Here is a 27,289-nt window from a genome sequence, read left to right as displayed (position 1 = left end):
GAGCCAAATAGCCAATATGATGTCGTGTTTGAGATCCGAACACAATCGAGTAAAACTGAACTGCTCATCTCTATACATATGACTTCATCAACTGTCCTATAATGCAAACACACGCTTCAAGCACCTCAGTTTTCCATTCTTATTAATGATTAATTCAAACAATAGGATATTAAGATTGGATTAAACTTGTACGTCCCGCTCGCGACTAATGAGGGTCAAATACTTAGAGCAGGGGTGGGCAATAAGTGGCCCTCCAGCTGCTTTTGAACTACACATCCCAGCATGCCCTGCAATAGTTTTGGCGTGGCCAAATGGCAAAAACTGTGGCAGGGCATGCTGGGATGTGTAGTTCTACAGCAGCTGGAGGGCCCAGCTTATTGCCCACCCCTAACTTAGAGCCTATTACGGCTGATCAGCAGCTTCGTAGGTACCCTTGCACTGTCACTTGATGCAAGCATTGTTCAAGTTCTGTAATGATCTGTGTGATCTTTTACACCTCTATACATTGTGAATGTGAAAGCATGTCTTTACATACAGGATCAACAGATAGTGTAGGTTTAGTGGACTGTCTAAGGTTACAGTGATGTTACGAAATACAATGCAGCCCCAAATAAAGTGCCCAGCGTTTTCAGGAAATCTCCTGATTGGTCTCAGATCTGTAGTGGCTGCTACGAATGATGTGACCTGACATAGCGGTATCCGGTCGACTTGCCAATTTTCAAAGTGTCGACAGTTTCTGAATGTCAGCAGTGAGAATATCGACATGGGCAATAGGCCAACAACCGAAATGTCGACATGCATAAAGATCAAGAGGGTTAAAATGTCGACACATTCAGAATGTCGAAACCAAAATGTTTTTTTTTTTTTCATGATTTTTAAAATTAGGGTTAGGTTTTGGTTTAGGCTTAGGGTCAGGATAAGGAATAGGATGAAATAAGCAAAAAACACCATGTCGACATTTTGGTGTTGACATGTTAAATGTCAACATTTTGAAAATGTCGCCCTAAATGCAGGTAGGCACAGTGTTTGTCGACCTATTGACCATGTCTACATTCTATCGACATTCAGACCCTGTCGACATTCTGGCGGCGACCTACAGAATGTAAACCTTCTAAATGTCGACAAGTTGTACCGTACCGGATACAGCAGTGTTCAGAGTCACTTATCATTATTATTATTAGCGGGTATCAATAACTTATTCCCAATAGCATGTAATTACTAAGGAAGGGTTCCCTTCCAACAGATTTGTCAGCCAATAATTTCAACAGATCTATGTGCAGTTCACAACGCTGGTTAGTGCTTATATTGAAGAGATTTTAATTAAGTTACTCTATCTTCCAGTAGAGAATTAGTCTGTGAACTAGGAAATGAGGTTCTAGGTGCTAAGGATGGTGGATGATTCTGCACTTGACCTCAGCCTCCAGTTTCCATTAATAACCCTGCTTTAGCTCAGGAGAAGCAATCAAATGTAGAAGCTCCACGACATGGCGGTAATGGAGTTAATTAAAGTCATTGTGCAGTAATAGACATTATAACAGGTAACTTGCTACTATGATCATTGGAGGTCACCAGGGTTTGTTCTCACAAGGCTCTACAGTCCCTATTATAACCCTCCACATCTCTTCTGAGCTCTATCACGTCCCAGTGCGTGGTGATCAGCCAACACACAGGACAGCGTCCACGTCACAGCTCCCCCTTCTTCAGGTTGCAGCCCCGACACACACGGACTGGGTGATGCCAGCCCCGAGAGGGGACTGGTCGCTGAGCGTCCGTGCACATCTGGCAGAAACCCTGGCCACAAGCACGGCAGTGATGCCTGGACATTTTAGGTGTAAATGGCTTTTTGCATCCGTGGCACTGCGAGATCTCCTGGTCAGACACCCAATAGCTGGGGCGTGCGGCTTCCTTCATAAAACCTATAAGGTATTAGGAAAGAATAATGTATGACAGATACAAGAGACTGATACTGCATCCAAATCATATGGACCACAACATTGACAATGCTTTACCTCAGGTTATACAAGTAATAAGGTAATGAGGAAAGGAGATTCACACAGGAGGGTTAATTTGGCCAAAACCTCACACAGGACCCAATGGACACTTCAATGATGGACAACACATCCCCTCTACAGTTATATCCTAAAGTAGCTCTCTATGGGTTCCTCTCCAAGGCTTCCCCAGTCTCTAAAAGGAATCGCTGGTAAGCGATCTAATAGCATGGAAAGGAGAAAGTTCCCAGGAAAGGGAGACATAGTGGTGTGCGGCTAAATGGGAGGTGGGTTGTCCAAAACTAAAGTGACCAAACCCGTTAAAGTGTGGACTGTTCACATTTTCCACCTCTGTATTGTAAAGTTCAGTCTTTCAATTCAAAACATACTTACAGACAAACGGAGGAACTTACCCAGAGGATACTCCATCACTGAAGACACCATGTCCAGCGAACTCTGAGCCATCTCTGTCACTTTGCGAGGTAACAGATTACTCCCATTATCTTCCACAGTCTGCTGACCTGTGGGAAGAGCCACAAACACAAACTCTATATCAAATCACATTTAACATTTCATTAATGAAAGTGGAATTTGGAGGCTACAGTATTTGGATGGAAGATCGACAGTGGCGTAACTATAAATTTTGCTCCCCCCCTGCCAAAAAAGTTTCTGCCCACCGGCCAAAAAAACCCAAAGAAGACATTTTTCTGCGCGCTCCTCTGGTACGCGCACTCCCGAAAATGTGTGGTTTCGTGATACAGTAATGCCCCTTACACATTATGCCACACTAAGTAATGCCCCTTATAACATATTATGTCACACTGTAATGCCCCTATAACACATTATGCCACACCGTAATGCCCCTATAACACATTATGCCACACCGTAATGCCCCTATAACACATTATGGCACACCGTAACGCCCCTATAACACATTATGGCACACCGTAATGCCCCTATGACACACCGTAATGCCCCTATAGCACATTATGGCACACCGTAATGCCCCTATAACATATTATGCCACACCATAATGCTCCTTACAACACATTATGCCATACAGTAATGCCCCTTATAACACATGCCACAGTAATGCCCTTTATAACACATTATGCCACACTAAGTAATACCACTTATAGTAAATTGTGCCACACAGTCATGCCGATTACATCCCACCCTGAAAGATCTACCTCACCAACCCTCCTCTCCGCTCCTGCCAGTATGTACCTCAGTTGAAGACAGGTTACACAGTTTCTATGTCAATGTAGAACCAGATTATTGGGAACATTGGTTATAACCTGTAAACTCTCTGCGTATCATTTTAGTGCCCATTATGCAGTGCCCCCTGTAGTTGTGCCCCTTATGCAGTGCTTCCTGTAGTAGTGCCTCTTATGCAGTGCCCCTGTAGTAGTACCCCTTATTCAGTGTCAACTGTAGCTGTGCCCCTTATGCAAAGCCCCCTGTAGTTGCGCCCCATATGCAAAGCCCACCTGTAGTAGTGTCCCTTATGCAGTGCCCCCAGTACTAGTGCCCCCTCCCAGTGCAGAACAGCCCCCAGTGGACCCCCCACTACCCTGTGCGGTACTTACCTTACCACGCTGGGCACTGCTGGCTCCACACCGTCAGGGCTCCCGCTGTCTGGATCTAACTGGATCCAGTAGGCGCGCAGGCTCCTCACATCGTGGGTGACATCATGACGTCACCCGTGCACTGCATCACTGGAAACGCTGGCCTCTGTAGCGACCAGAGCCTTCTTTAGCCTCTAATTGCTTCAGAGGCCAACATTCAAAGTTGCTGGATCACAACGCCCCCCACCCCTTAATCTGGCCCCCAAGCCACCGCAGGGTCTGCGGGAGCCGTTGTTACGTCACTGAAGATCAACAGTCAATACATTGACAGTCAATAGGTCAATGCCAGATGGTCAATAGGTTGACAGAGTTAAAAGTTCATCAGGTTCAAGTGGTCGACACGTTTTTCCATGGTTTTTCAACGTTAGGCACTTGGGTGAGGGCTAGGCACCTGTGTGAGGGTTAAGCTTAAATTATAAAAAAAAAAAAAAAGGTCAGACTTTGAACCTCATTCAGAGCCGCTCACAAAATGCAAGCGCTTGCTCTGAATGAGGGCGGCCGCTTCCATTTTCTGATCCGGCCTCCTAGCTTTAACGAGCGACCAGGATGATGGTCGTGATGGTCCAGACCATCGCGACCTTCGGGGCTTGTGACGAGACCCTTGTGGTAGGGTCTCATCTGCCGCAAGCCCCAGAGATCTTTCAGGGTGTGCACAGCCAAATATCGACCCGCTTGCGAGCGCATCGTCGCTTGCGAGCGGGTTTGAATGAGACCCTTTGTGTAGACCATTTGAACATGTCGACCTGTTAACTCTGTCGACCATTTGGTGTCGACCTATTGACTGTCGATCTATTATACCACACCCGAAGGCTACAATGTGGAACTGATACATTATTTTGATCGGTGAAGTACAAGTCAGTTGATGGATAATGACAACTAACCCCAACTGAAACTCTAATCTCTCTCTTATCTGTCCTAGTGATCGGAAGGAAAGATCATGTTCCTGTACACACTACACAGATTTACATCTGTCGGCAGACCGGTCGGCAGCGCGTACACAGATTTATCACATGTGATGAGACCGATTTATCTGAGACAAATGTACTATACAATGCTCTGTGAGATCATAATATTCTCAGATAATGTATCAGACAATTGTACAGTGTGTCCCCAGGTTACCGCAGAGAAAACTGAAATACCCTGAATGTGAAAGTAAATCACATTTTACAGAAATAACCAACATTAACAAGCGGAACAAACTCCTGCGGCTTCGATGCACGGAGGTGGCACCTAAACGTAAGTATTCTGAAAGTTGACTGCTGCTTAGACCAACTGTGGTTGAGAAGTTTTCCACTAGGAGAGTTAAATGCTGGATGAACGGTGGAGCTCATGAATTCTGCTTACAGAATGGATTGTTTCCGAAGCACAATGAGATCCTGGCTAGCAGCCATTACATGCCTCATTCACATCAGTGTCATCCAAGCTGATTAGCACAATATGTTTCTGCCACATTACATTTGTGCTGATGTACAACAGAGACTCAAAATTGTATTCGTCACCGTCCACGGCCCTCATACCTTTCAGTCTGTCTCTCACCTTTCACGGGCCCTTTACTGTGACACTTTTTGCATACACGCACAGGGGAGGGGCCCCAGCCTCTCTCAGGAACGGGCATAGATTGATTGGAGCAGTTGTGACAGAAGCCCTCTCCGCAGGACCGGCAGTGATGTTTCCGCTCAGCTGGTAGGAAGCCTTTCTTGCATCCGTGACACTCCTACAGGAGGGGGAACAATGTAGAGTAATAGATCTGCTAATGACGTATTAGGTAGGCAGGCATGTAAGATGGGGGAACACTCAGGGTTTTTATTGTTCTTTAAGTAATAGAAACAGCTGGAGCAGAAATAATATCATATGAGAGGGGTTTTAAATGCTTCATTTCCTGGCGATGTGCCGCGCAGCATTGCCGCGATGCTCGTCCATGTGGATGTAGTTAAAATGTTGATATACCGACGGCGGAATCCCGACCTCCGTCAAAATACAGACGCCGCTATCCCGAATGACATCAGGATACCAGCGTCGGCATCCTGAACGATGGAATGCCGATCGTCCGGACGGAGGTAAGTAGCATACTGTCCCCAGGGATGGGGGGTGGTTAGGTGTAGGTACCCCCGGGGGACATTAGGGTTAGGCACCCCGAGGGCAGGTTAGGGCTAGGCTGCGGGGAGGGGGGGTTAGGCACCCCCGGGAGGGCTAGGTTTAGGGTGCAGGAAGGGGAGGTTAGGGCTAGACAACACTGTTTATACCCATATTTACCATCTGGACAATTATATATCAGAAGCGTCGCACTGGGGAGAGTATTGATACTATACCGTCAGATTTAGCAGCCGGTCCTTTAATTGCTACAGCACATTGTATTTGGACATTGGTTTCTTTTAATTGTTGCCATTGTTTAGCTTAACACTGTGGTGAAATAAATAGTTTTATATTTGTCTATCAGCGCTACCTTTTCTTTTTCATCCCACAACAGAGGGCCCAATACAGGACCAGTTCTTCATCAGCCCTGCCTCCTGCCCTTATCTGCTTCAGGGCAATGTTTGAGATCCCAGAGGATGACTATCAGCACAAGGAGCTCAAACATCATCATCCTGACTATCACCACTGATGAGAACAAGAGGCAGGGCTGATATATTACTTAGCATAGCCTACTCATGTACTGGGATCTATTCTCCTAGAGTAAATCTGAGCTGGAAGTCCACCAAGACTCTTATCTTTTCCAGGTTGAAATTAAATGTTACTAATATCAGTGTCTGTCCTCATAAAACTCACCCATCTCCCTAAATGCAGCTCTGATCAGTTAGGGACAATTTAGAGGCCCTTAGCTCCATCATCAGACGTTTCCATCACAGCAAACAAATGGATCTCTAAAAAGTCTAAGCTTGAGCTTCAGGTTTGCGTTCTTAATTTGGCAAAAATAAAGTTACTTAAAAAAAAAAAAAAAAAAAAAAGGGGGAAGGCCACGTTGGTGGGGGCAAAGAGAGAAAGGAACTTTTTACAATGTTCTAAATGTTTTCCTGGAAACGCCAAAGTAATGTTGTTGCCTAATAAGCTCCTTATGGGTAACAATACTGCTGCAATGACGGGATGTACCTGATCAGGGAGGAATCTGATATGATGTGATATTATATTGCAGAATAAGCTCCTTGTGGGTAACAATACTGCTGCAATGACGGGATGTACCTGATCAGGGAGGAATCTGATATGATGTGACATTATATTGCAGAATAAGCTCCTTGTGGGTAACAATACTGCTGCAATAACGGGATGTACCTGATCAGGGAGGAATCTAATATAATGTGACATTGAACTATTGCTCTATCTAAGTCAAGGAACACAATGTGCGTATGAAAACACACCCTGCACCTTACATGCCAGCAGCAGTCTGCATGGGTGACAGGTCAATGGATTTTTGGGGCAATATTCTGGTCCTCCCATCATTTGAAACAGAAGGAACTAGGATTTGAGTATTTTTCTTTGTTGTACCTTATCTGGCCAATCCGTGTAAATGAAAACCAAGAGGCACAGAAATGAATTGGGGACCTGACTCTCCTTACTGTAATCTCTGCGTTGGGTCGCCAATATGATGGAGCCACTTGGTCAGTCAGCCATGAGGTGGCGGTACGTGTGGGCCCTGAGCTGTATTCGTTCACAGACTGGATGACTAAGTTCACCCCATCCAGGACACGCTGGGCTGCATTGTGCTGGTCCAGTGAGCAAGAGTCGCCCTGCAGGAAAACATATGAAGAGAGACATGGAGCATCCCTGAGACATGTGGACGAAGGGGTATGGTGCTTATGAGGATGTTTGTGAACCACAACAATGACATGTCATGGTGATGCCTGGTTTCATACAAGCAACAATTCCCAAGTACTGGAGGAGAAATATTATACAGGATGTTTCACTCACTATTGGCCCCAAAGTTTTCTTATAACTTTTAAAGTAAATGACGTAATTTAGTGAAATGTGACACAGATATACCTTGGTCTATGAGAAACATGAGGAAGTCATGGCAAGTGGTGGAGTGTCCGCCATTAGCATCCAGGCCAGCTGTTCACACATGCGCAAAGTAAAGGCCAGCTGTTCACCATCCTAGTCAGCAGCGCAGTCCAAAATTCAAATAGGGGAAACACACCAACTGCCAGTGAGGATGGCAGTGAGGATGGCAGTTGGTGTGGTTCCCCTGTTTGAATTTTGGACAGCGATGCAGCCTCACTGCTAGTCAGTAGGTATTCCTGCTTCTGACAGTGGTGTTGTGTACTGAGGCGTCCACATTCATCGTATCTGTGTGTTAGGTGCTGATATGAACCTTTATCGACTCAGTTTTCCAGAACGTCTGAACAATAAATACGCGTTGTTCAGCTGTGTACCGGTTCATATCGGCACGTAACACACAGACACGAGGTGGGGCTGAGTCACATTTCACTTAAATTACTTCTTTAAGTTATAATAAAAACTTTGGGGCCAATAGCGAGTGAAACACCCAGTAGCATGATGACCCTTCTGGTTGTCAGTTGCTCCCTGTACTGGGTGAAGCTGGAACTAAACTCCCAGAGGTAACCGGCTGCACCGCCTATGGCGTGGCTGCTGTTAGGTCCCTGACCATGACCTGAAATGGTCTTCAGATGTTGTGGGAGATAGATAATTGTCCTATGGTCACGGATCAATTTCCCTGTCTAATCGGATTTATGCTTTTCCTAATACCTCAACACTACGGAGGTGCAGAGGGAGCACTTTTATACCATTTAAATAATCTCACTTCATTAATCTGGTTTTGGCACAGAACCTTCTTATAAGAATCACCCTCACATCTCCCAACAAACCGAACTCTGGCCCTGAAATGTCATATTTAGTTAGCAATGATTGTGCAACAAACTGTGTGGGGGACATTTATTTACAATCCCAGGTTTTATCCAGTTTGTACCAAAACGTTCCGCGTGCCCAAACACTGCAGCAGGCTGGTTGCTTGGACTCTGTAGACCAAATTATTACTAAACCAAGTATTGCTCTGCAATATGTGTACAGATGTGTCCTCATACATCTAGCCTCAATACGCCACGCAGCGCAACTTGCCAGGCGTGAGTGAGCCGCCAGGTCTGGTGCTACTGTGCTGGCGTTGGGCATCTTTGAATTTTTTTTGCCAATAGTGCGTCTATGCTGCAATCTTGTATATCTGTGTGCATTGGAGTCTGTATATGAAGCACAACGGGACGTGGAACGAAAAAAGCTGCGGCCGCTACATTGTAGCACTTCGTATACAGATTCAGGGACTCCGTCGCACGCGGGTATACAAATGTCGCCTATCAAATTAATCAGCAGAGTCTGCTGGTGCATCCTAGTTGCAAGGCATTGCACCTTAGATGCCCTTCCGCCAAAAAAGATGCCCTGTGCTAGCAGAGTCTCACGGGACCTGGCGCGCCGAAAGGGGCTTTTAAGCGCGACTGCAGCAAAGATGTATAAGGACATATCTGTAGGCCTACAAATGTCTAGCATGGGTGAACAATTATGTAGCAGTTATTTTGTGTGTATGAAATTTTCAGTCACAAAGTGAAGCTTTTGCTGTAGATGGTTTTATTTTGTTCACAAATTGCAGAGGCATAGCATGGCGTAATAATACACTGCCGCCCACTGTGACTGCCACAGAACTACTTCCAGACACTGGGGTCCTGATTCAGAGGTGGCCGCAGATGTGCCTGTGCCTTTTGGCAGAAGCCCATCTGAGACTTTATGCAAATGCTGCTACAGAGCCCTTCCCTGGTGTACATCTGTGCGGATGACTGTGCTAGGACTGAGACGCCACTCTGAGCATCTAGAGAGGCTGTAATACCGCCAGGTGTTTCTTTAGACGCCACTATCTATGGCACCATGGAATCTTGCAGCACCCCTATGGCAGATGCTGATTTCCCTCAGAGTATAGCCTCCAATATGAACAATTGAGCATCTGTTTACACAAACACTTCAGCAACACGCCCATTACATGCCCATAAGACAAACCCCCTACGTCAAGGGTGGGCGATAAGCGGCCCTCCAGCTATTGTTGAACTACAAATCCCAGCATGCAACAGTTTTAGCATGGCCAAATAGCAAAACGGTGGCAGGGCATGATGGGATGTGTAGTTCTACAACAGCTGGGGTGCCACAAATTGCCCACCCCTAATCTACGTGCATATTTAGCCACCTCCCAGATACGGCCTAGGAACGCCCAGCACTTTTCCAAAACATCTCTGACACCATGCGTCTAAATGGTATCAGCACCTTCGGGTGTAAACGCTGTATAATGTAGGCGCCATAGGGATTTTTAGGGATTTTTGTGCACACACAGTAGCAAAAAGATGGCTCAGCTTTCTGAGTCGGGCACTGGGTGTACAGGGGTGTATGGAGAATATTTTATAGTTTGTACATAGACTGGTTAATCTAGTCCTAGTTAACCTCTCTCCCCACCTACTGTGGAGCTACAAGTTCCAGCATGCCCTGCTAGCCAAAGCCTGACCAACTGTGGTCAAACGCTAGGTGAGATAGGAAGTTTCATGACAATTGGAGATCCACAAGTCAGCGGGGTATTCTATTATAATCTATGAATATGAGAAATATCAACTTCTATCAAGTATTCTGCAACATGTACAATAACCATGATCTGAACACACATACATGGCGGTGGACGCACACATCAGCAATGGAGAAGGGGATTGGGAGAAGAAATATACTGCAGGTACCTCAGACCAGACGTGTCGAACCTCCTGTCGCACGACTGATCCATCAGGGCTTCGATTTCCATACCAGTGCTGCCGGCTGCGGTAGATGATCCCACAGACGCGGCATTCCAGGATGTACCTACAGATTTAATGGTATAAACTCCTTATATTGAAGAACAGCAGCAATTGTCTTGAGAATCTCCCTCTGGTGGGCAATGGTCATTTCCCCAGGACAGCTGACTTGCTGTGCTATCAGAGTGTTGGGCCCAGGAGAAGTTACAGTTACCCACAGTACTAGGCAGGAGTTCTATGGGAAAAGCAGGACACTGTATGGATTGTAATCTATATAAAAAACACAACTGATTAACTGAAATGTGACTCGCACTAAACAGTGACGTGATCGTAAACTAGCCAAATATAATTACGGAGTGGGCCGGTGCATACAGCGGTCCTGTGAGTTGCAAGAGTGGTCATTACTTAATAAATAGTACTATAAGCCAGTAGAATGCAAAGCTTATTAAGGTGCACATAAACAAAAGCAAAATAAAAACTCAACGCACCCAGACCAGGCGTATTTTGCCAAGCCCATCCAGGGGCTGTCTGTGGATGCCACAGTTTTGGGGATAACGAGCATCTCGCGGCCACTCTCATAACATCGCTGTGGGAGACAAAGTTGGGACTTTATGAAGAATACTTATTTTCTCTGTATTCGGTATATAAAAGCTCTAAAGAACTACTTTATACTACCCTGTTTAAAATCCACATCCTCTTTCCCCATACAACACAGCCCTGCACAGCCTTACCCCATAAAGACCAGTAGCCCTATTCAGTAGAATCCTAGGTCTCTCAGACTGTTCTCTCCCTAAACTTCTGACCTTTCTTCTCATATTGCCCCCACCCCTGTCTAATCATCTCTAGTGGCATTCAGACCCTCCACTCACCTTACAAATCAAAACTTTATTGTTATATTCATGGGCAAATTGGCACAAACCATCTGCCTGGTGGGGGACACTGTCCTTAAGATGGTTCATTCTGTTCTTGCAGCGTGACCTGTGGTTTATATATAAAACATTTACAATGTTAATAATGGATACTTATCATATGCTGGATAGTAAGTGATAACAGCAGTGAAAAGATGAATCCCAGATGTAACTTTTATAAATAGCACCAATTTTGTGGCTTTTGTAGATGATGTCTGCACAAAACAAACACTCCATATTAGATTGGAACTTTTGAGCGTCCTCACTGTGCCATGCTGGAATAGGTGCGGATCTAGTTGAACCCCTGTAGACCATGATGTGTAAACCTATAGGAAGAGAGCCAACAACCCATTTCTCCCCACAAGAATAGTTGTGCCACCCTACTGCGCACGGTATAACATTTGCACAACCCCCAAAAAAGTGCTCCACCCAAAAGCAACCCATGGTACCCCATGCCCTTCTGCCCCATTGGAGGTTTCAGTGCTCCCTCACCTAACCCACAGGACATCTGCATTACGGTTGACAGGTGTACCCTCCCAAGTAAATCTCCCCACCAGCAACTGAATTGGTACATTCACAATTTGGAACCAGGATGTGCCTCTCCACTGATTGCTCACCAATAAGTGCACCACTGCTGTCCTGCTTGGATAAAAGTTGGAAAAGTCACTGCTCCCTGAGGGAAGAATGAGTCACTCAATTGTGCCCCATGGGTATAAGGGCATCACTCCACAGGTAGAGGCACACAAAAATTGCTCTGACCTAAATTGCTTTGACATGAGCTAAAATGGTGGCTGAAGGTGCTGGGTTCACACAGATGTGTTCTTATACCCTATTGCTGAAGTGGCGCCCAACAGCCCTTCTCATCCTGCCCGTGCAACTCGGCTTGCGTTGAGCGTTTTTTCCAGCCTGAAAATGCGTCTTAGTCACAATGCGATCAGACCGCTTCACAAGACTGCACTATATTAAATGGAAATGCACCACTTGTATATCTGTGTGCGACCGAGTCCAATTCTGTATGGGAAGTGATGTGATGCAGCGGCCACAGCTTTTTTCCACTATGAATTCTGTTGTGCCTTGTAACCAGATTCTGATGAACACAGATATACAAGTGTCACATATCAAATTAATCAGTGTAGTCTCGTGAAGCCGTTTATGACCTCCAATTGCGACTAAGACGCGTTTTCTGTCAATAAGAAATTTACACCGCTCAGTGCGGCTCACTTGCGCCAGGTGTCTCACGGCGTATGGAGGCTAGGTGTATGGGGATACATCTATATGAAGCATGAGAAATAAGCTGTATATATGTCTTTTTGGCCTATGCCCCTATATATGGTGTGTCGGCTTTACATAAACATGGATACCTCTATAACTAGTAGAACTGAATCTGTCACGATACTTCATCTAATGGATGATCACCCTCAGAAGAGGAGACCAACCCTGGGTTTATTAGCTTATTAATTAAGATCATTGCATTTCCCTAGTTACTAACTAAACGATAAGAAGTTTATGTAGAAATGACCCCTGTAAAATTAAAGAATTACCGGCAACTTAAACAACGCAGGGAACAAGTGAAGTATTCATCTGGGAAGAAAGAGGTGATATGAACCTGCCCGTCCGGAATATCCCCAGAGAACCGCTCGCTCAGACTCTGCAAGAAAAAACGATGAGATACCCTCACACGCTAGTCACTTCTAAGCATTCCTGCCCCATCCAATTCCATCAAGCGATCACAACCAAATACATCTACCAGAACCAAAATAGACAGCAGCAGTAGTCTTTGTACCACGTACCTGCAAGGCTGTGAAAACATGGGACAGTGGTCTGGATGAGCGGGTGGACGTATCCATCACCTGCTTTTTGACTGTCTCCTTTAACTGGGAGAAGTCAGTAGGTGGGATCACAGTCTTTGTCCCCACATAATGGACTGAGCTAAAGGCTTCTGGAGGTGCCCCCAGGTCATGGAATCTTTTCAGCAGATCCGTCTCTGCCTGGCCACGGACCTTACTTCCTGCAGGACATGAGACAACACACATGTAACAGTGCAGGGTACACACATGCATATACAGCGGGGAAACCTTTATGTCATCACCAGTGACATAGATGATAACTTCAACATACAGTATAACCCAGATCCTCACCATGACCCAGCAGATCTGTCCGGGAGGTCTCATGGAAAATGATGAGAGATGGTCCAAGGCTGGATAAGGTCACCTCCAGCCCACAGCGACTTGACAAGGCTTTCAGTTCAGGGGTGAAGAATTTCAGGTAAGCCTGGGAAGCATTTCCCAGAAACTGGAACATATCGTTGTGTAACCGCTCGGCTCTTGTCCTGTAGATCACCAAGTCAGACACAGCAAGAACCTTCAGAAGAAGACGCAGACGCTGGTTCTGCTTGTCAGTGGCTCCTAGAAGACCTTCTGTGTCCAGGAGGACAAGAGACAAGGCTGGGTTGTATGCGGCCCATACTCCCACAGTGCAGGAATCCTGGGAAGGAGAGGTACTGAAGACCTCAAGACCCTCACAAAACATCTGGTTGAGAGTGTGGGATTTTCCATCTCCGGTGTTGCCAAAAATACTAAGAACTTTAACAGGTTGCTGCGGACAACAGCCGAGCTTATTAATGAAGTCCGACTCATCTTTTGCCTAAAAGAAAAGAATATTAAACACTGAAATATTCCGGGAAACTGAAAATCCTGCTTACATACAGTAACTACTGACACAATGACTGATGTTCTATAGATTTGTTACTTTTCCTATTTAATGCATAAAATACTACCCAGCACTTCTCCATTCCCTGCTCAACTGACTTTACAATCTCTGGTTTCAGAGTTATTAATATTATTATCCTTTATTTATCTGGTGCCACAAGTGATCCGCAGCGCCTTACAAAGTACATAAATAAATGAACAAGAAACCAGTGGCTTACAGTACACTACAATGCAGGACAAGGTTTATACCAGTGGCTCTCAAACTCGGTCCTACTCACAGAGAGCAGGTAGCAGAGGAGCCACGGCAGGCAGCCGGAAAACATAGAAGGTAAGTGTGGCGGCTGGACGCTGGGGAGACACTGAGGTTCAAGAAACACTGGGCTGGAGAGATAGAAGGAGTCTGTGTGGGGGCCACTGCGGTCTTTTTGGAGGGGAACAAGTTAAAGGGCCAATTTATTGGACGGGACCCCCACGACTTAGTTGCCCTGTGGCCCCCCCACAAGCCTTAGTCAGGCCCTGAGTTCAGTCGTATTTGGACTGAAATGTTAAGACCTACCTGTGAGCTGCGGGTGCAGCAGAAACACTGCACAGATCAGTGTGACCTGGGCGGTAAGTGCAGTAATGGGTTAAATCAAGTAATAATATTGTTCTTCATCAGTGGGACTACAAGTCATAGCCAGTCTGCCCTGTGGCACTTGTACCTCATCTGTGAAAATTACTTTATTACACATTCACTCACTCATCCGCACTCATTAACCTGCTCCCTGGCGCTGGTCGGTCCTCTTGTCAACTATGCATAATGCTGCCCTATGCCATGTCCTCCCTCCATCTATATTCTATACTACACATAGTGCTGCCCTATACCATGTCCTCCCTCCATCTATATGCTACACTCCACATAATGCTATCCTATACCATGTCCTCCCTCCATCTATATGCTACACTCCACATAATGCTATCCTATACCATGTCCTATATGCTACACTCTGCATAATGCTGCCCTATACCATGTCCTCCCTCCATCTATATGCTACACTCCACATAATGCTGCCCTATACCATGTCCACCATCTATATGCTACACTCTGCATAATGCTATCCTATACCATGTCCTCCCTCCATCTATATGCTACACTCCACATAATGCTGCCCTATACCATGTCCTCCCTCCATCTATATGCTACACTCCGCATAATGCCACCCTATACCATGTCCTCCCTCCATCTATATGCTACACTCCGCATAATGCCACCCTATACCATGTCCTCCCTCCATCTATATGCTACACTCCACATAATGCTATCATATACCATGTCCTCCCTCCATCTATATGCTACACTCCACATAATGCTGCCCTATACCATGTCCTCCCTCCATCTATATGCTACACTCCGCATAATGCTGCCCTATACCATGTCCACCATCTATATGCTACACTCTGCATAATGCTATCCTATACCATGTCCTCCCTCCATCTATATGCTACACTCCACATAATGCTATCCTATACCATGTCCTATATGCTACACTCCGCATAATGCTGCCCTATACCATGTCCTCCGTCCATCTATATGCTACACTCCGCATAATGCCACCCTATACCATGTCCTACAACCATCTATATTCTATACTACACATAATGCTATCCTATACCATGTCCTCCCTCCATCTATATGCTACACTCCGCATAATGCCACCCTATACCATGTCCTACAACCATCTATATGCTACACTCTGCATAATGCCACCCTATACCATGTCCTCCCTCCATCTATATGCTACACTCCGCATAATGCCACCCTATACCATGTCCTACAACCATCTATATTCTATACTACACATAATGCTATCCTATACCATGTCCTCCCTCCATCTATATGCTACACTCCGCATAATGCCACCCTATACCATGTCCTACAACCATCTATATGCTACACTCTGCATAATGCCACCCTATACCATGTCCTCCCTCCATCTATATGCTACACTCCACATAATGCTATCCTATACCATGTCCTATATGCTACACTCCGCATAATGCTGCCCTATACCATGTCCTCCCTCCATCTATATGCTACACTCCACATAATGCTGCCCTATACCATGTCCTCCCTCCATCTATATGCTACACTCTGCATAATGCTGCCCTATACTATGTCCTCCCTCCATCTATATGCTGCACTCCACATAATGCTATCCTATACCATGTCCTATATGCTACACTCCGCATAATGCTGCCCTATACCATGTCCTCCCTCCATCTATATGCTACACTCCGCATAATGCCACCCTATACCATGTCCTACAACCATCTATATGCTACACTCTGCATAATGCCACCCTATACCATGTCCTCCCTCCATCTATATGCTACACTCCACATAATGCTATCCTATACCATGTCCTCCCTCCATCTATATGCTACACTCCACATAATGCTATCGTATACCATGTCCTCCCTCCATCTATATGCTACACTCCACATAATGCTATCCTATACCATGTCCTCCCTCCATCTATATGCTACACTCCACATAATGCTGCCCTATACCATGTCCTCCCTCCATCTATATGCTACACTCCGCATAATGCTGCCCTATACCATGTCCACCATCTATATGCTACACTCTGCATAATGCTATCCTATACCATGTCCTCCCTCCATCTATATTCTATACTACACATAGTGCTGCCCTATACCATGTCCTCCCTCCATCTATATGCTACACTCCACATAATGCTATCCTATACCATGTTCTCCCTCCATCTATATGCTACACTCCACATAATGCTATCCTATACCATGTCCTATATGCTACACTCTGCATAATGCTGCCCTATACCATGTCCTCCCTCCATCTATATGCTACACTCCACATAATGCTGCCCTATACCATGTCCGCCATCTATATGCTACACTCTGCATAATGCTATCCTATACCATGTCCTCCCTCCATCTATATGCTACACTCCACATAATGCTGCCCTATACCATGTCCTCCCTCCATCTATATGCTACACTCCGCATAATGCCACCCTATACCATGTCCTCCCTCCATCTATATGCTACACTCCGCATAATGCCACCCTATACCATGTCCTCCCTCCATCTATATGCTACACTCCACATAATGCTATCCTATACCATGTCCTCCCTCCATCTATATGCTACACTCCACATAATGCTGCCCTATACCATGTCCTCCCTCCATCTATATGCTACACTCCGCATAATGCTGCCCTATACCATGTCCACCATCTATATGCTACACTCTGCATAATGCTATCCTATACCATGTCCTCCCTCCATCTATATGCTACACTCCACATAATGCTATCCTATACCATGTCCTATATGCTACACTCCGCATAATGCTGCCCTATACCATGTCCTCCGTCCATCTATATGCTACACTCCGCATAATGCCACCCTATACCATGTCCTACAACCATCTATATGCTACACTCTGCATAATGCCACCCTATACCATGTCCTCCCTCCATCTATATGCTACACTCCGCATAATGCCACCCTATACCATGTCCTACAACCATCTATATTCTATACTACACATAATGCTATCCTATACCATGTCCTCCCTCCATCTATATGCTACACTCCGCATAATGCCACCCTATACCATGTCCTACAACCATCTATATGCTACACTCTGCATAATGCCACCCTATACCATGTCCTCCCTCCATCTATATGCTACACTCCGCATAATGCCACCCTATACCATGTCCTACAACCATCTATATTCTATACTACACATAATGCTATCCTATACCATGTCCTCCCTCCATCTATATGCTACACTCCGCATAATGCCACCCTATACCATGTCCTACAACCATCTATATGCTACAATCTGCATAATGCCACCCTATACCATGTCCTCCCTCCATCTATATGCTACACTCCACATAATGCTATCCTATACCATGTCCTATATGCTACACTCCGTATAATGCTGCCCTACACCATGTCCTCCCTCCATATATATGCTACACTCCACATAATGCTGCCCTATACCATGTCCTCCCTCCATCTATATGCTACACTCTGCATAATGCTGCCCTATACTATGTCCTCCCTCCATCTATATGCTACACTCCACATAATGCTATCCTATACCATGTCCTATATGCTACACTCCGCATAATGCTGCCCTATACCATGTCCTCCCTCCATCTATATGCTACACTCCGCATAATGCCACCCTATACCATGTCCTACAACCATCTATATGCTACACTCTGCATAATGCCACCCTATACCATGTCCTCCCTCCATCTATATGCTACACTCCACATAATGCTATCGTATACCATGTCCTCCCTCCATCTATATGCTACACTCCACATAATGCTATCCTATACCATGTCCTCCCTCCATCTATATGCTACACTCCACATAATGCTGCCCTATACCATGTCCTCCCTCCATCTATATGCTACACTCCGCATAATGCTGCCCTATACCATGTCCACCATGTATATGCTACACTCTGCATAATGCTATCCTATACCATGTCCTCCCTCCATCTATATTCTATACTACACATAGTGCTGCCCTATACCATGTCCTCCCTCCATCTATATGCTACACTCCACATAATGCTATCCTATACCATGTCCTCCCTCCATCTATATGCTACACTCCACATAATGCTATCCTATACCATGTGCTATATGCTACACTCTGCATAATGCTGCCATATACCATGTCCTCCCTCCATCTATATGCTACACTCCACATAATGCTGCCCTATACCATGTCCACCATCTATATGCTACACTCTGCATAATGCTATCCTATACCATGTCCTCCCTCCATCTATATGCTACACTCCACATAATGCCACCCTATACCATGTCCTACAACCATCTATATGCTACACTCTGCATAATGCCACCCTATACCATGTCCTCCCTCCATCTATATGCTACACTCCGCATAATGCCACCCTATACCATGTCCTACAACCATCTATATGCTACACTCTGCATAATGCCACCCTATACCAAGTCCTCCCTCCATCTATATGCTACACTCCACATAATGCTATCCTATACCATGTCCTATATGCTACACTCCGCATAATGCTGCCCTATACCATGTCCTCCCTCCATCTATATGCTACACTCCGCATAATGCCACCCTATACCATGTCCTACAACCATCTATATGCTACACTCTGCATAATGCCACCCTATACCATGTCCTCCCTCCATCTATATACTACACTCCGCATAATGCCACCCTATACCATGTCCTACAACCATCTATATGCTACACTCTGCATAATGCCACCCTATACCATGTCCTCCCTCCATCTATATGCTACACTCCACATAATGCTATCCTATACCATGTCCTCCCTCCATCTATATGCTACACTCCACATAATGCTATCCTATACCATGTCCTCCCTCCATCTATATGCTACACTCCACATAATGCTATCCTATACCATGTCCTCCCTCCATCTATATGCTACACTCCACATAATGCTGCCCTATACCATGTCCTCCCTCCATCTATATGCTACACTCCGCATAATGCTGCCCTATACCATGTCCACCATCTATATGCTACACTCTGCATAATGCTATCCTATACCATGTCCTCCCTCCATCTATATGCTACACTCCACATAATGCTATCCTATACCATGTCCTATATGCTACACTCCGCATAATGCTGCCCTATACCATGTCCTCCCTCCATCTATATGCTACACTCCGCATAATGCCACCCTATACCATGTCCTACAACCATCTATATTCTATACTACACATAATGCTATCCTATACCATGTCCTCCCTCCATCTATATGCTACACTCCGCATAATGCCACCCTATACCATGTCCTACAACCATCTATATGCTACACTCTGCATAATGCCACCCTATACCATGTCCTCCCTCCATCTATATGCTACACTCCGCATAATGCCACCCTATACCATGTCCTACAACCATCTATATTCTATACTACACATAATGCTATCCTATACCATGTCCTCCCTCCATCTATATGCTACACTCCGCATAATGCCACCCTATACCATGTCCTACAACCATCTATATGCTACACTCTGCATAATGCCACCCTATACCATGTCCTCCCTCCATCTATATGCTACACTCCACATAATGCTATCCTATACCATGTCCTATATGCTACACTCCGCATAATGCTGCCCTATACCATGTCCTCCCTCCATCTATATGCTACACTCCGCATAATGCCGCCATATACCATGTCCTACAACCATCTATATGCTAGACTCTGCATAATGCCACCATATACCATGTCCTCCCTCCATCTATATGCTACACTCCACATAATGCTGCCCTATACCATGTCCTCCCTCCATCTATATGCTACACTCCACATAATGCTGCCCTATACCATGTCCTCCCTCCATCTATATGCTACACTCCACATAATAATGCCCTATACCATGTCTTCCATCTATATGCTACACTCCACATAATGCTGCCCTATACCATGTCCTCCCTCCATCTATATGCTACACTACACATAATGCTGCCCTATACCATGTCTTCCATCTATATGCTACACTCTGCATAATGCTGCTCTATACCATGTCCTCCCTCCATCTATATGCTACACTCCGCATAATGCTGCCCTATACCATGTCCTCCTTCTGTATTTATGCTGCACTCCACATAATGCTGCTCTATGCCATGTCATCTATAGTGTGATGTACTAGCGAGTATTGTGGCTGTGTATTGTAGTGTAGTTTAGTGCACTGTACGGTGGCTGTGCATTGTAGTATAGTGTACTGTGGCTGTGCATTGTAGTGTAGAGTAGTATAGTGTATTGTGTAGTGTACTGTGGCTCTGCATTGTAGAGTGTAGTGTACTGTAGCTCTGCATTGTAGTGTATAGTGTCGTGTTCTGTGGCTGTGCATGTAGTGTATAGTATAGTATACTATAGCGTACTGTGGCTGTGTATTGTAGTGTGAATGTGTAGTGTAATGTACTATGGCTGTGCATTGTTATGTATAGTATACTGTGGCTGTGTAGTGTATAGTGTAGTGTACTGTGGCTGTGCATTGTAGTGTAGAGTAGTATAGTGTACTGTGTAGTGTACTTTGGCTCTGCATTGTAGTGTATAGCATGTGGCTGTGCATTGTAGTGTATAGTATAGTATACTGTGGCTGTGCATTGTAGTGTATAGTATAGTGTACTATAGCGTGCTGTGTATTGTAGTGTATAGTAGTGTAGTATAGTGTACTATGGCTGTGCATTGTAGTGTAGTGCAGAGTAGTGTAGTGTGAATGTGTAGTGTAGTGTACTGTGGCTGTGCATTGTAGTGTATAGTGTTGTGTACTGTGGCTGTGCATGTAGTGTATAGTATAGTGTACTATAGCGTACAGTGGCTGTGTATTGTAGTGTATAGTAGTGTAGTGTACTGTGGCTGTGCATTGTAGTGTATAGTATAGTGTACTATAGCATACTGTTGCTGTGTATTGTAGTGTAGTGCAGAGTAGTGTAGTGTGAATGTGCAGTGTAGTGTATAGTATAGTATACTGTGGCTGTGCATTGTAGTGTATAGTATAGTATACTGTGGCTGTGCATTGTAGTTTATAGTGTAGTGTATTTTGGCTGTGCATTGTAGTGTATAGTGTAGTTTACTGTGGCTGTGCATGTAGTGTATAGTATAGTGTACTATATCGTACTGTGGCTGTGTATTGTAGTGTATAGTAGTGTAGTATAGTGTACTATGGCTGTGCATTGTAGTGTAGTGCAGAGTAGTGTAGTGTGAATGTGTTTGTAGTGTAGAGTAGTGTAGTGTACTGTGGCTGTGCATTGTAGTGTATAGTGTCGTGTTCTGTGGCTGTGCATGTAGTGTATAGTATAGTGTACTATAGCATACTGTGGCTGTGTATTGTAGTGTACTGTAGTGTGAATGTGTAGTGTACTATGGCTGTGCATTGTAGTGTATATTGTAGTGTATAGTGTCGTGTTCTGTGGCTGTGCATTGTAGTGTATAGTGTAGTTTACTGTGGCTATGCATGTAGTGTATAGTATAGTGTACTATATCGTACTGTGGCTGTGTATTGTAGTTAATAGTAGTGTACTATGGCTGTGCATTGTAGTGTAGTGTAGAGTAGTGTAGTGTACTGTGGCTGTGCATTATAGTGTATAGTGTAGTGTACTGTGGCTGTGCATTGTAGTGTATAGTGTCGTGTTCTGTGGCTGTGCATGTAGTGTATAGTATAGTGTACTATAGCGTACTGTGGCTGTGTATTGTAGTGTACTGTAGTGTACTGTGGCTGTGAAATTGTAGTGTATAGTGTCGTGTTCTGTGGCTGTGCATGTAGTGTATAGTATAGTGTACTATAGCGTACTGTGGCTGTGTATTGTAGTGTGAATGTGTTGTGTAGTGTACTGTAGTGTGAATGTGTAGTGTAGTGTACTATGGCTGTGCATTGTAGTGTAAAGTTGTATACTTTGGCCGTGCAGGGATGCCAACGGTCCAAATACCGGCGCCGAAATCACAACAGGTTGGGATCCCGACACCAGTTTCCCGACCGTCGGCATCATGAAGGTAAGTATCAGGGTGTTAGGGGGAGGTTAGCGTTAGGTAGCAGAGTTAGGGATAGGCATTAGGGGGAGGGCGAGGGTTAGGCACCGGGGAGGGAGTGTTAGGATTAGGGTGCGAGGAGGGGAAGGTTGGGTTTAGGCACTAGGGGGCGTTAGGTTTAGGCACCGGAGAGGGGGTCTTAGGTTTAGGGTGCGGGAGGTTAGATTTAGGTACTAGGAATTGGGGGTTAGGTTTAGGCACCAGGAAGGGTTAGGGTAGGGGTTAGGGTAGAGGTAGGGAAAATACTTACCTTTAGTTCCTATGTGTGTCGGCATGTCGCTGTCTGTATTCTGAACAGCGGCATCCCGACAGCTGGCATTTCATACCCAACCTGGCTGTGCATTGCAGTGTATAGTGTAGTATACTGAGGTTCTGCATTGTAGTTTACAGCCATGGCCAAAAGGTTTGAGAATGACACAAGTATTGGTTTCCACAAAGTTTTCTGCTTCAGTGTGTTTAGACCTTTCTGTCAGATGTTACTATGTTATACTGAAGTAAATTTACAAGCATTTCATAAGTGTCAGAGGCTTTTATTGACAATTACATTAAGTTTATGCAAAGAGTCAATATTTGCAGTGTTGACCCTTCTTTTTCAAGACCTCTGCAATTCGCCCTGGCATGCTGTCAATCAACTTCTGGACCACATACTGACTGATTCTTGCCTAATCAATGCTGGTCTTAACAATGCTGATAGTAACATCTGACAAAAAGGTCTAAAAATACTGAAGCAGCAAACATTGTAGTGTGAATGTGTAGTATAGTGTACTGTGGCTGTGCATTGTAGTGTGAATGTGTAGTATAGTGTACTGTGGCTGTGCATTGTAGTGTGAATGTGTAGTATAGTGTACTGTGGCTGTGCATTGTAGTGTGAATGTGTAGTATAGTGTACTGTGGCTGTGCATTGTAGTGTGAATGTGTAGTATAGTGTACTATGGCTGTGCATTGTAGTGTGAATGTGTAGTATAGTGTACTGTGGCTGTGCATTGTAGTGTGAATGTGTAGTATAGTGTACTGTGGCTGTGCATTGTAGTGTGAATGTGTAGTATAGTGTACTGTGGCTGTGCATTGTAGTGTGAATGTGTAGTATAGTGTACTGTGGCTGTGCATTGTAGTGTGAATGTGTAGTATAGTGTACTGTGGCTGTGCATTGTAGTGTGAATGTGTAGTATAGTGTAGTGTGAATGTGTAGTGTAGTGTGAATGTGTAGTATAGTGTACTGTGGCTGTGCATTGTAGTGTGAATGTGTAGTATAGTGTACTGTGGCTGTGCATTGTAGTGTGAATGTGTAGTATAGTGTACTGTGGCTGTGCATTGTAGTGTGAATGTGTAGTATAGTGTACTATGGCTGTGCATTGTAGTGTGAATGTGTAGTATAGTGTACTGTGGCTGTGCATTGTAGTGTGAATGTGTAGTATAGTGTACTGTGGCTGTGCATTGTAGTGTGAATGTGTAGTATAGTGTACTGTGGCTGTGCATTGTAGTGTGAATGTGTAGTATAGTGTACTGTGGCTGTGCATTGTAGTGTGAATGTGTAGTATAGTGTGAATGTGTAGTATAGTGTACTGTGGCTCTGCATTGTAGTGTGAATGTGTAGTGTAGTGTACTGTGGCTGTGCATTGTAGTGTGAATGTGTAGTGTAGTGTACTGTGGCTGTGCATTGTAGTGTGAATGTGTAGTATTGTGTACTGTGGCTGTGCATTGTAGTGTGAATGTGTAGTGTAGTGTACTGTGGCTGTGCATTGTAGTGTGAATGTGTAGTATAGTGTACTGTGGCTGTGCATTGTAGTGTGAATGTGTAGTATAGTGTACTATGGCTGTGCATTGTAGTGTGAATGTGTAGTATAGTGTACTGTGGCTGTGCATTGTAGTGTGAATGTGTAGTATAGTGTACTGTGGCTGTGCATTGTAGTGTGAATGTGTAGTATAGTGTACTGTGGCTGTGCATTGTAGTGTGAATGTGTAGTATAGTGTAGTGTGAATGTGTAGTATAGTGTACTGTGGCTGTGCATTGTAGTGTGAATGTGCAGTATAGTGTATTGTGGCTGTGTAGTGTAGTGTGAATGTGTAGTATAGTGTACTGTGGCTGTGCATTGTAGTGTGAATGTGTAGTGTAGTGTGAATGTGTAGTATAGTGTAGTGTGAATGTGTAGTATAGTGTGAATGTGTAGTATTGTGTACTGTGGCTGTGCATTGTAGTGTGAATGTGTAGTATAGTGTACTGTGGCTATGCATTGTAGTGTGAATGTGTAGTATAGTGTAGTGTGAATGTGTAGTATAGTGTACTGTGGCTGTGCATTGTAGTGTGAATGTGTAGGTTAGTGTAGTGTGAATGTGTAGTGTAGTGTGAATGTGTAGTATAGTGTGAATGTGTAGTATAGTGTACTGTGGCTGTGCATTGTAGTGTGAATGTGTAGTATAGTGTACTGTGGCTATGCGTTGTAGTGTGAATGTGTAGTATAGTGTAGTGTGAATGTGTAGTATAGTGTAGTGAGAATGTGTAGTATAGTGTACTGTGGCTGTGCATTGTAGTGTGAATGTGTAGTATAGTTTACTGCGGCTGTGCATTGTAGTGTGAATGTGTAGTATAGTGTAGTGTGAATGTGTAGTGTAGTGTGAATGTGTAGTATAGTATAGTGTGAATGTGTAGTATAGTGTACTGTGGCTGTGTATTGTAGTGTGAATGTGTAGTATAGTGTACTGTGGCTGTGCATTGTAGTGTGAATGTGTAGTATAGTGTAGTGTGAATGTGTAGTATGAATGTGTAGTGTGAATGTGTAGTGTAGTGTGAATGTGTAGTATAGTGTACTGTGGCTGTGCATTGTAGTGTGAATGTGTAGTATAGTGTACTGTGGCTTTATATTGTAGTGTAGGCTAATGGTGCTGACCTACAATAAATTACAAACTAATTATAGACTAACGCCCTCCTACATAACATAAACTCAGTGTAGAGGAGTAACACTGGGCACATACAGCACACATGTGCCACCTACTTGCAGGTTCTCATTGTCATCCACCAGCAGGAAACTGACATCCTCCTCCTCCTCCTGACCCTGCTTCTTCCCTGTATGGGCTCTGTTTATGGCCAAAGGGTCCTCTAGCAGTAATGTGGACATGATCAGGTGCCCGGCAGGCGGCACACCCAGCCTCGCAGGTGACTTGGATGCACTGGCAGCGGCACTGCCAGGCAGGTTCACCGAGTGCTTTCACTTTCACTGTTTACAAAACATATCCGGGAACTCCAGTGACACCTTGTGCCCAGTCTCAGAACTGCAAGCAATACTCCAGCTGCCAGTGACAGTCCATGGACAATCTGTTGCTATAAATGTATAACTAACGTGTATCTACTTGTCCCTTATGTCTGTATGTTTTTTGTGCAGTAATCTCTCAGCTGCAGGCCATGTATTATTACTCCTGTCTCCCTTCCTTGCACTGTACACACATCTATATAAAAAAGCAGCCTATGAATCAGAGGATGGATACAATTGACGTATTCAATCAATGGATACTTTAATTTGTATCAAAGACAAATTGTTTCATTATAAAAGATAAAATATATAATAATAATAACGCGTGATCATATACAATGAGTTAAAAAGCATGTAAAACACACCATGTGTATAAATAACATATTCCTCTCTCTAAATATAAAGGCTCCCATACACGGCACGATATACGCGCCGATCCGATGGATCGGCCTGATATAGGTGCTATATATCGTGCAGTGTATGGGCACGATATCATACCTGATACATCGTACATCGCATCCCCAGATCTTCCTGCAGAACCAAGAGATCTGGGATGTGATGTACGATACCATTCAAATGGAGGAGGGGGGAGCCATCATATTGTGCGGTCTGCGGGGACCGCACGACTGCCGGCGGTGCCAGCACGGTCCGTCTGCCGATGGATTGGCGGTCGCCCTACATGGTGCATTACACCGTGTATGGGCACCTTAAGAGAACCGGCAGAGCTGATTGCAAGTGAACAGCAATAGTTTTTCAGAATAACGTAATTTTAAGGAAGTTCTGTAAGCGTACGGTGTATACTTGCCACCAAATTGTGTAGAACTCTGTAGCATTAGTTTCCTTAGTGCTGAAGGCCTTCAGGGTTTGCATTGTTAGACCTAGGGAGCCGACAATTAGGATGTGTAGCCAGATTTAACGGAGGTCACGATGCAATAGCTCTACCCGCTTTACGGGGTGCTTGGATCTCTGTATAGTGGCTTAATTCAACGGCAGCAGAAATTGTACAAAGTTCCAAGTGGTGTTTTCCCTTGGGAGCTTAGAGGTGGGTACACACCTGACAGATATATCTGCAGATGATGGTCGTTCATACAGACTGAATGGCCATCATCTGTGTCTGGCTGCGGGTCCCGGCGACTAGGGGGCGTGTCCCGCCCCCTCCCTGCGGCTGCCGCTGCAGACCGCCCATACACATCTGCTGATGGACAGATATGTCTGCAGACATATCTGTCCATCGGCTGTGCGGCACAGCCAACGCGATATGTCAGCCGACGTTCACCGACATATCGCGGGTACACACTGGCCGACGGGCAGCAGATACATTGGCTGATCAATTGATTGGCCAATGTATTTGTCAGTGTGTCCCCAGCATGAGTCTTTAATCCCACAGTGGTAGACACAAACAGCAAATGGCAGGGACTCCAGTCC

At 44.9% G+C, this 27,289-nt stretch overlaps 1 protein-coding gene across 1 annotated transcript; it reads right to left on the bottom strand.

Moving 5' to 3' along the window:
• Nucleotides 1-336: 336 nt before the first annotated feature.
• On the bottom strand, nt 337-25,847 carry LOC148501686 (zinc finger FYVE domain-containing protein 1-like). The gene is made up of 11 exons (XM_088450170.1): nt 25,610-25,847; nt 13,421-13,925; nt 13,073-13,290; nt 12,824-12,930; nt 11,244-11,352; nt 10,863-10,960; nt 10,324-10,441; nt 7,168-7,338; nt 5,153-5,330; nt 2,402-2,509; nt 337-1,916 (listed from the first exon to the last, which is right to left on the bottom strand). The coding sequence occupies exons 1-11, from the start codon at nt 25,730-25,732 to the stop codon at nt 1,684-1,686; spliced, it is 1,968 nt and encodes a 655-aa protein (XP_088306296.1). The 5' UTR covers nt 25,733-25,847; the 3' UTR covers nt 337-1,683.
• Nucleotides 25,848-27,289: the final 1,442 nt, after the last annotated feature.

This window comes from Taudactylus pleione, unplaced genomic scaffold (genome assembly GCF_031769625.1).
Source record: "Taudactylus pleione unplaced genomic scaffold, aTauple2 ptg000507l, whole genome shotgun sequence".
Classification (NCBI taxonomy): Eukaryota; Metazoa; Chordata; class Amphibia; order Anura; family Myobatrachidae; genus Taudactylus; species Taudactylus pleione.
The sequence above is the reverse complement of the archived record's forward strand: the minus strand, read 5'-3'. Positions and strand labels throughout refer to the sequence as shown.

Excerpts from the sequence above, each read along its gene's own strand:
- LOC148501686 (XM_088450170.1), bottom strand. The coding sequence starts at position 25,732 with ATGTCCACATTACTGCTAGAGGACCCTTTGGCCATAAACAGAGCCCAT. Across the intron at positions 13,291-13,420 it reads GACAGATCTGCTGGGTCATG|GAAGTAAGGTCCGTGGCCAG; the intron begins GTGAGGATCTGG and ends CATGTCCTGCAG. Across the intron at positions 11,353-12,823 it reads CTGCGTTGTTTAAGTTGCCG|GTCACGCTGCAAGAACAGAA; the intron begins GTAATTCTTTAA and ends TATAAACCACAG.